Below are 10,166 nucleotides of genomic sequence, written 5' to 3'. Positions count from 1 at the left end.
GTTTTTTTAAAAAAAAAAAACCAACAACAACAAAAAACAGGATTGCTCTGTCTTCACATCATCTGACCACCTCTGTCCTCCACCCTCATTTTGGTGTGCAGCTCGAGGAGCAGAAGAGAGGTGGCAAAAACAGCGGTGGTGGAGATGAGGCGCAGGCCTCGGCGCCCGCCTTGCAGACAGGCCTGAGATGGGCCGTCGCGCAATCAACTCGAGGGGGTGGCTGCAGAGTAAACTCCTGGGTGGGGGGGGCGGGAATGGGAGGTGGGCCTCCCAAAGGCCTGAGGAGGGGTGGGGGCCCTGTGGGTGGGTCCAGCCAGATCCCGGCTGGGAGCCGGGCTCGCCCGCGCCCCCACCCCCACGTGGCCGGGAGCAGCCAATGGCACGGTCCTCGGCCGGCGCCCTCGGGGCGGGAGGCGGCCCCCCGACCGGCCCAGGCCCCCTCCCAACCTGAACTTCGTTTTTATAAACGTCCCGCGATGAGCTAACCTGTTGGAGGGCGGGCGGGCGGACAGGAGGCGGGAGGCTCGCGGAGGGAGAGAGGACGTGAGGGAGAGGGCGGGTGCGAGCGCGGCGCGGAGCACAGCAAGGAGGGAGGAGGCGCGGTGCGCCATGGTGTCCTGCGCGGGGCCGAGGCCGGGGCCTGGGCCGGGCCAGGCCGGGCCATGAGTCGCTCGGGGACTTGGGACATGGACGGGCTGCGGGCGGACGGCGGGGCCGCTGGGGCGGCGCCGGCCTCCTCCTCGTCCTCTGTGGCGGCGCCGGGCCAGTGTCGCGGCTTCCTGTCGGCGCCGGTGTTCGCGGGGACACATTCCGGACGCGCGGCTGCGGCAGCGGCTGCAGCAGCTGCAGCGGCGGCGGCGGCCTCCAGCTTCGCGTACCCGGGGACCTCAGAGCGCACAGGCTCCTCCTCGTCGTCGTCATCCTCGGCTGTGATCGCCACTCGCCCCGAGGCTCCGGTGGCTAAAGAGTGTCCTGCGCCAGCGGCCGCCGCGACCGCTGCAGCACCCCCGGGCGCTCCGGCGCTGGGCTACGGCTACCACTTCGGCAACGGCTACTACAGCTGCCGCATGTCGCACGGTGTGGGCTTACAACAGAACGCTCTCAAGTCGTCGCCGCACGCCTCTCTCGGAGGTTTCCCGGTGGAGAAGTACATGGACGTGTCGGGCCTGGCGAGCAGCAGCGTACCGACCAACGAGGTGCCCGCGCGAGCCAAGGAAGTGTCCTTCTACCAGGGCTACACAAGTCCCTATCAGCACGTGCCTGGGTACATCGACATGGTGTCCACTTTTGGATCCGGGGAACCTCGGCACGAGGCATACATCTCCATGGAGGGCTACCAGTCCTGGACGCTAGCCAACGGGTGGAACAGCCAGGTGTACTGTGCCAAGGACCAGCCTCAGGGGTCCCATTTTTGGAAATCGTCCTTTCCAGGTAGGAGCGACGTAGAAAGGAGAACAACACGGGGGGGGGGGGTGCGGGAGAGAAGGAAGAAAAGAAAAGCTCCTACAGACCCGACAGGGTTTAACACACTAGAAAAGTTGGTGTCGTTTCTGTAATCTGTAACTTTCCCAATTAAAACCGCCTCTGCAAATTTTCCCTTCCCTGTACAGCAAGGTGCTTTTGCCCTACAGTTCGATATCTTTAGTTACCTTTGCTTCCCTTGCTCCTTTCTCCCTCCCTTCCTTCCTCTCTCTCCCTCCCTCCCCCTGTCCTTCTCCCTTTCTCAACCTCCTTACTTAAGAGGCTTTTTTCCTAAAAGGTGTCAAAGTTGAGCACCCAGTTTTTCAAGTGGGGTTCCAATGACCACTAAAGCTTAGAGCCCATAAATCCCCAAACACAGGAACAGAAATTAAAGCTTGAGTAAAAGATCTGAAGTGTGTGTGTGTGTGTGTGTGTGTGTGTGTGTGTGTGTGCAACTGGCAATTGCAGAAACTGCCCTTATGAGCTTTCCCCAATAACCAGACCATAAAATCCCAGGCTTGTTAAAATGCCGGTTTGAAAAACCATCATGATCCATCAAATTAGCCTTTGTCTTGAAGTGCAAATAGTCTTCCTTTAATAATGTGTAAATAATATGTCTATGTAAATAATAATAAAGTATAAACAATCTCATTTTCTTTATTCTCTGCCCCTGCCCAGTACTAATGCATACACCACAGATACAGACAGATACAGTCACCTAACACAATTCGAAGCTTTAGGCGCTCCAAGTACTGCAGTCTAATTTTTCCCATGCTGTTGTTTGTGCCAGGGGATGTGGCTTTAAATCAGCCCGACATGTGTGTCTACAGACGGGGAAGGAAGAAAAGGGTACCTTACACCAAACTGCAGCTCAAAGAACTGGAGAACGAGTACGCCATTAACAAGTTCATTAACAAGGACAAGAGGCGGCGGATCTCGGCTGCCACCAACCTCTCGGAGAGACAAGTAACCATTTGGTTTCAGAATCGAAGAGTGAAAGACAAGAAGATCGTCTCCAAGCTCAAAGACACTGTCTCCTGATGTGGGCCAGGCTGGCCGCAGACAGTTTAAAGGCTTTCCGTTGTCTCCAAAAATACCTTTGGAAAGACTTGAAAATGTATTTAATTTCCCCTTTCCCTGCCTAGGATGGCAAACATTGTGAATCGTCTCTCTCTCTCTCTCTCTCTCTCTCTCTCTCTCTCTCTCTCTCTCTCTTCTCTCCCCCCCCCCTTCATCTGGCTCTAAAACTTTTTGATGCAATCTGACTTTGTAATTCTGCTTCTTTCTTGCTTATTGGTTTTGTTCTTGTCTAGGCTTGTTTTTAGGATTTTTTTTTAAAAAAAAAACATTGTTTCTCCCTCCAGGCCAGTATAAAAAGAAAACTTGAAGTATTTTTTCAATAATCCCCCAAAATGAATTTGAGAAGTGCCCATTGGATTTAGGGGTTTATTTTTTTAATAGGACTTTATATGCATTTTCAGAACTGCCTATGCTCATAATCCATTAGGCCTGAATTGTTTTCAGCCTTTCGTACCCTGTGATTGTGTAATTGAATCATTAGCTCTCACAAGTTGCCCCCAGGCAAGTGGAAACAGCTCCAGGCACTCAGTGAAGTAGGGTCGCCGGTAGAGTCTGAAGCTTGGAGATTGAAGGCACCTGGTGGCTTTAAAAGCAGCTACCTTATTAATATTGAAATGAAGACAGTCTTCCCCATCTTTGGCAATCTCATTTAATGTTTTGTGTGTTTGTTAGCGCGCCTTGTAGCTGTAATCTTTTAATCTGGAAACAGTACGCCCTCTTGAATGCCTTCATTTCTCCAACTCTAGAAGCAGCTATTTTAAACACCTACAGTTGGCAGCAGCGTGTCTCCTAGATGGTATAAATCCACTGCTCTCCTCGGGCCTGTGGGAATGGAACTGAGGCCATCTCCTCAATCCTCGGAAAGAGACTGAGCCAGTGAGGCCATGGGTGGGAACTTCTACCCAGATCCTAGTGAAGAAGTTAATTGTCTGAACGCATGGGTCTCCCAGAGCTTTAAAACACCTAACACATTCTTAAAATATGGAGCTCTAAGGACCAGCAAGAAAAAGGGCACTTCTGAAAGTGACGCTGAACTACTTTCAAATGTTGCATGTTTATGCGACTGAGAAATTATTTTCGTAGATGCAATGTGTGTGAGCCGTGCTTTGAGCATTTAAAAAAATCACTTTTTACTCCTAGGGAGATATAAATAAAAAGAACCCTCTGTTTCCACTGAGTCTTCATACATTTGTGATTTTCAAGGCTGTGAAGTCTCTCGAAACTGTTCTTATTTATTATAAAACCGTGCTCTCTTCGGCATCTGTAGATGAAGGAAACACCACCAGTTCTGGTCTCTGAAACTTCCATGTTCTATTTCTGCCCACCTCCCTCTAACACAAACAGTGATGTTTTAAAATGAGGATATCATCTGTCTAAAATAATCGTTTTTTAATCAGACCAACTCATTAAAATCAATAAATTTTATTTCTTTCAATATTATCAGTTCATTTACCAATTTTATTTATTTTTTAATCAATGTGAATGTGGGAGCTTGGATAGAGGCAAACTCACTAAGACATTTGGGACCTGAAAGAGGGTCCATTATAAATATCTTCACTAGGAAGATCCAGAAATTTGAGAAAGCCATATCCATTTCTGGCAATCAAAACAGAAACATTTCTGACACCCCATCCTGCAGGCAGCAATTGACACCTGAAGTCACTATCATTTTAACAGTTTTAGGTATTGAGAACTTTTTCAAGTTCTCACTGCCACCCAGGACAATGGTCACAAAAAGACGGGGTTCCTTCTTTTTACCACTACAGTCTAGCAGGAGCTAACTTTCAGAGACTAAAGTTAGTTAAACAGATTTCTGAAAGCTCACACAGTATGTAAATTTTTGTGGTAGGGGGGCTCTCTCAGGGCTGTGGGGAGAAAACACAGGGGCTTAAGGTTGGGAAGTACTTTCGTTTTCTCAGATCCAACTTGGCTTGTTCCACATTTTACTACGAACTACAGGGGCCAGCTTCGTTTATAGAGGAGGAGATACTGGCAGAGATAGACAAGTATAAATACAGAGTGTAGTTCAATCTGTGGAGGACAAACCCCTGAAAAGGGGGGATCACATTATCCCGGAGGTCACACTTAGGGAAACATCACTCAATATCTTCGCTATTTTGTTCACAAGATGTGTTTCATCAAGAAAATAAGCGTGTGGGGGGGCACTTTAGCTTTCTTCCAACCACCGTTCTCCTGGCCCCCTCATTTCTTTTTTGTAGGTTCTAGTCTCCCAGGCCACACTTCATCTCACAGGTCCGTTTCTCAGGTTTCCTGTAGCGGGTCGAGGGAATTGCCTCGAGGTTTCCCTTTCATCTGCAGTTACACATCAGTTTCGCTGAGCCTCAGAGAAATGGGGTTTGCTGAAGATTAAAACTGCGCTCAAATGCTCTCTGGTGGTATTTGGATTGATGGCTAAATGAGGAACAGATGAAGGCTTTGTTATTTATATGTGTGCCTTTTATATTAGGGATTGCGGGAGGAGGAGAGCAAGGGGTAAGTGGCAGAGGCCCTGGAAGCGAGGCCCGTGGGGAGCCCGGAAGGCCAAGGGAGTTTGGAGAAAGGCTTTTTCTTCGGTTAGAGTCAGAGAGCTGCTCAGAAACTTGGCGTATTATTAGCGATTGGGGTTGGGACCAAGATCGGCAGATGATTCGTGATTCAAGGGGTGAAAAGGGCATTGGTACAGAGGCTGAAGGTCAAATAAAAAACGCTGCCACAAGGCTTCCTCGCGTCAGGTCCCTTGACTCGGCTGTCTGGGTCAGCTGCTGCTACAATTCGGGCTTTCCAAGACTGTCCGTAGCGCCTTGGCAGCGGGCCATGACCGCCAGCGCTGGCGACCCCAAGCCGGCCCTACCGCCCTTCACTGTTGATCTTGACCGTGCGGCAGCGCCTCTCCAGGCGTGGAGCACGCTCGCCATCTCCTGGGCGTTCGGCGACATTGGCAGAGTTTGCCATTCGGGTCCTCAGCCAGATGCCTTTTTTTTCCCACATTCTCTCAGTCAAGCCTCTTTTCCCACCGTGCACCTTCCCTCCGGGTCTCCAGTTTTCAGCTCTGTCACCAGCTTCTCGAAAAGCCCTTTCCCTACAAGACCTCGAAAGTTATAAATTCGGGGGATGAAGTGGGGAAGAAGGAGGAGATGGAGAAGAGACGGAGAAGGAGAAGGGAGAGGAGGAGATGGAAGAGGAGGGAGAGGAGGAGATAGAGGAGGAGGAAGAGGAGGAGGAAGAGGAGGAGGAGGAGAATGAGATGGAGGAGGAGGAGGAGAGGAGGAGATAGAGAAGGAGGAGGAGATGGAGGAGGAGGAGGAGGAGGAGGAGGAGGAGAGAGAGAGAGAGAGAGAGAGAGAGAGAGAGAGAGAGAGAGAGAGAGTGAGAGAGAGAGAATCGAGCTTTCTTATCTCTCTAGGGCAGCCAGAGTCTAAAGCTGCATTCTAAGACCTATAACTACCTAGGAATCTCTCGTGCATAAGGCAGAGGCGCTGAGAGGGATGGGATTCTTAAACCGAAATTTCAGGCCAAGGACTCTCCAGTAAAGAAAGGAGAATTCTTACAAAATGAGAACTATCGGATACCTAGGGCTTGGGTTCCCCTGGGCCTCTAAAATCGGAGTTGAAACTTGTGCCTTCTCCCACCTCCCAGGAAAGAACAGAGTGGCGAGCTTGTCCCAATGCTTGAGACAGAGGGAATTAATAGTGCCCTGAAGAGCCCTAGACTTCCCCCACCCCCACCCTATCGCCCCCACACACCCACACACTCACCCCACCCCTGCTCGCGCCCCAGAGCCGGAGGAAGAAGCCGATTGCGTCCAGAGAGCCACCCAATTGGTCGCCATAACTCACACAATAAAGTCTCAGCGAGGTGGTCAGCCTTGCCCTCCGGCGGCGCCTGTGTGGTCTCCTTGCCAGAGCTGAGGGCCTAACCAATTCCAGCTTGGCTCAGACACCGAGGGTCCTGCTGCAGGCTAGCGCGGGCGTCCATCCCACAGTCTAGGGGCGGAGGGGGGGGGGAGGAAAAGGCCTAGTCCCAGAAGGGCCTGCCTCGGGGGAGTTAAACATACTGCTGCACCCAAGGAGCAACTACTCTTTCGGCTTCCCTGTTTGCCCAGCCAATGTACCCGCAGCCTCCCGCGTGCCTGGAGGCACCGACACAAGGAACGCAGCTAGCTGGTTGTCTGGACATCTAGGAGTTCTGGCTTATGAGCTGTCACCAAGGTGAATCCGGGAGATGGCAGGAATGTACCTTTTGCACAGGTTTGGCTCCTCGGAGTATTGAATTACCTGAGGGTCCCGGATAACACCACTAAAGGCATAATGCCTGAGGACAAACGCCAGGAATAGTTTGTGTCGCCTTCCCCCATGGTTTCCTCACCCTCCTGTATTGTCTGCGACCTGGGACTCCAGGCTCACACGCACTGAATGGGTCCTTGCTGCCAAAGGAGGCAGAGGCCTCCTGAGAGGTTCTTTCTACTAAAGGGATTGCTGGTCTTTGGAGTGGCATTGCTCAGATCCAGGGACAGTCGGTGGCCCTGCCAGACCTTCTCCAATCAAGTCCAGAGGAAAATGTATTCATACTGGAAAATGTATGAATTACAACTTAAAGTTGAAAGAAGCAAGTCCGGGCCAGGCAGCTGGTGGGAAATGATATGGCAAACCCAATCCAGGACAGAAAAACTCCCAAGAGACACTTGGGCAAAGGTACCCCCATCCCGATGTCATCGGCTTTCCTAAACAGGCCTGGAAACTCTCAAGGGCTTCGCCTTCCCTCAGCATGCTTTGGTTCTGCTAGCAGCCTAGTCCTTCGCAGTCCAACTTTGCGGGTGTTATCATAATACCCTGAAGGGGGTGGGGGGTGGGGACGGGTCGGGGGATGTAGGCGGTGCTGAAATGACCGGCTTTGAAGAACCTGCAGGCAAAGTTTCGTCCAATCCTCTGAGCCGGGCCTCTTATTCCGGGTTGTAACTAAATACTGTTGCGAGCACAGCCCAGGCCCTTTGTCGGAGATGTGTGAGCGCAGTCTCTACAGAGCTGGCTATGTGGGCTCGCTTCTGAATTTGCAGTCCCCGGACTCGTTCTACTTTTCCAACCTGCGGCCCAATGGCAGTCAGTTGGCCGCACTTCCCCCCATTTCGTACCCTCGCGGTGCGCTGCCCTGGGCCGCTACGCCTGCTTCGTGCACCCCTGCGCAGCCTGCCACCGCCTCTGCCTTTGGAGGTTTCTCTCAACCCTACTTGACCGGCTCTGGGCCTCTTGGCCTGCAGTCTCCAGGCACCAAGGATGGACCTGAAGAACAAGTCAAGTTCTATACGCCTGATGCCGCCACCGGATCAGAGGAACGCAGCCGAACTAGGCCTCCCTTCGCCCCTGAGTCTAGTCTGGCTCACTCGGCTCTCAAAGGCACCAAGTATGACTACGCGAGCGTGGGCCGGGCTGGTCCAGGCTCTGCAACCCTGCTCCAGGGGGCCCCCTGCGCCTCAAGCTTCAAGGAAGACACCAAGGGCCCGCTCAACTTGAACATGGCAGTGCAAGTGGCCGGGGTGGCCTCTTGCCTGCGATCTTCGCTGCCCGACGGTAAACGGTGCCCACGCTCCCCAAACCAGTTTGGGCAGGGACGGGAGGTGGGGTGCCAGGGACAGTTGTACCGGGAGGAGAATCGCCAGCAGTGGCAAACCTCTGTGGGGCGGGAAGTTGATTTGAGCGGACTGACACGGGTCGGGGCTCTGTTTCAGGCCTGCCGTGGGGGGCGGCCCCGGGGAGGGCCCGCAAGAAGAGGAAACCTTATACAAAGCAGCAGATTGCGGAGCTGGAGAACGAATTCCTGATCAATGAATTCATCAATCGGCAGAAGCGTAAGGAATTGTCCAACAGGCTGAACCTCAGCGATCAGCAGGTCAAAATCTGGTTCCAGAACCGGCGCATGAAGAAGAAGCGCGTGGTGCAGCGCGAGCAGGCTCTGGCGCTCTACTAGTCGCTCACGGGGCGGCAGCCATGCCAAGTCTGCCCTTTTGGATCTAGGCCTGGCCGTGGAGGAGGTGCTGGGGCTGGGGTTGAGGATTTTCCTACCGCTCTTCCGCTGGTCCTTGCCCTCCTCTGGCTCAGTCTGAAGCCCTAGAGGCTGGAGGAGATTTGGAGATGAGGCCAGTGGGGCCCCTTCGCCTTCAGCTCTCTTTGAGATGCTCCTAAGAGGTGTTTGGGAATTGTAATCTAACACTGGCTTTAAGCGTTCAGCGTAGGCTGTCACCTGCCCTTGTCTGTGGTGTTTATATCCAGGGCTTACTATTGAATCCTTGTATTTGAGATTTTGTCAGTTTTCTTTTTTCTTTCTTTATCCAGCTCTTTCTGCATCTAACAGGAGCTAGCTAGAGCTCTGACTAGAAGCGAACACAGAGAGGCCTGGGATCCCATTGTAGAGGCTAGGGCTGCGGAGAACTCCGGCCTCTTTGCACAAGGCCTTTTGTGACCGAGCCAGGAGGGAGGAAAGGGCCTGATCCCACTACAACCCGCATTTGCCATGAAGGATGGGAGGGGAGGGGATACCTTTGGAATCTCGGCTCTATAAAGGCTCTCCGGCTGAGTAGAATATACTAGGTTTCCTTCTCAGAGACAGGAGAGAGAAACTAGGATTCCAGAACAAATTACAATCTCCAGACAAGACTGCCAGAATTCACCTACCCCAAGCTCACCTATTCCTGAGCCAAGGCCATGAACTCTGTAACTGGACCCCTAGAACTGAGCTGTGGGAGGTGCTGGCCTGTTTTGAGGCTTGACTGCACAGGGAAGGAAGAGGAGCAAGAGGTGCGGAGGAGATTCTGTCCTTATGCTGTAACTATGGCTTTCTTCTTGAATGGATGGAAAGTGTCCACATGTCTTTCTTGAGTTACCTTAATGGGTCACCACAAGAACAGACAAGCAAACAAAATTCCTCCTTGGGAGAAGAGACCTCAGATCCTCAGCCTGTGGCTGCTGCTCTTGAAAGGCAGAAAGAATCAGAACTTCTCCCACCACCCTCTCCACCACCCAACAATTCCATCAAAGCTCAACCATTGCACCCTTTCTCTGAGACACTTGTGTCTAGCTCTGGTGAAGCTTTTAAGGCCCTGAGTCCTGCCAGGTTTACCTTGAGGAGCCTAGGTTTTCTGAATGGAAATTCTGATGGAATTGTTCTACATTTGTTACAGAATCCACCTAGCTTTATTCTCAGTGAATACATCCCATGCCCTACACACACACACACACACACACACACACAGAGAGAGAGAGAGAGAGAGAGAGAGAGAGAGAGAGAGATTTTGCCTCTTTTTCTGCGCTTTAAGCCCCACCCCCAACCCCTAGCAAGATCCACAACACCCTAAAGGCCCACACTTCCTCCCCTAAGTCCAAGGCTTTTCTTTAGAGGTCTAGGACCAGGGCCTTGCAGGCCACCTCACAAGGAGCCTTGAGCCTCATCCCAACTGACCTCAGTTGGTATTTTAAATAATATTATTTTCTATGCTAACCGTTGTTGTGGATATTTTGTTTTGATTTTGTAAAATAACATTTCATTGTATATACTAGCTGCATAGTGAAAATAAATACCCAGGTCCCAGCCACATTGTTAGAGGGCTGTTGTTCATTTTAAAGGATGCTTTAGAT

The 10,166-nt window shown here is 51.8% G+C and overlaps 2 protein-coding genes across 2 annotated transcripts; both read left to right on the top strand.

Moving 5' to 3' along the window:
* Positions 1 to 662: 662 nt before the first annotated feature.
* Hoxd13 (homeobox D13) lies at positions 663 to 2,502 on the top strand. The gene is made up of 2 exons (XM_075984390.1): positions 663 to 1,431; positions 2,252 to 2,502. Exons 1-2 carry the CDS (start codon positions 663 to 665, stop codon positions 2,500 to 2,502), a joined length of 1,020 nt encoding a protein of 339 aa, XP_075840505.1.
* A 5,035-nt stretch (positions 2,503 to 7,537) lies between these two features.
* Hoxd12 (homeobox D12) lies at positions 7,538 to 8,502 on the top strand. The gene is made up of 2 exons (XM_075984389.1): positions 7,538 to 8,105; positions 8,264 to 8,502. Exons 1-2 carry the CDS (start codon positions 7,538 to 7,540, stop codon positions 8,500 to 8,502), a joined length of 807 nt encoding a protein of 268 aa, XP_075840504.1.
* Positions 8,503 to 10,166: the final 1,664 nt, after the last annotated feature.

The sequence above is a fragment of the Microtus pennsylvanicus genome, chromosome 9, assembly GCF_037038515.1.
Source record: "Microtus pennsylvanicus isolate mMicPen1 chromosome 9, mMicPen1.hap1, whole genome shotgun sequence".
NCBI lineage: Eukaryota > Metazoa > Chordata > Mammalia > Rodentia > Cricetidae > Microtus > Microtus pennsylvanicus.
The sequence above is the reverse complement of the archived record's forward strand: the minus strand, read 5'-3'. Positions and strand labels throughout refer to the sequence as shown.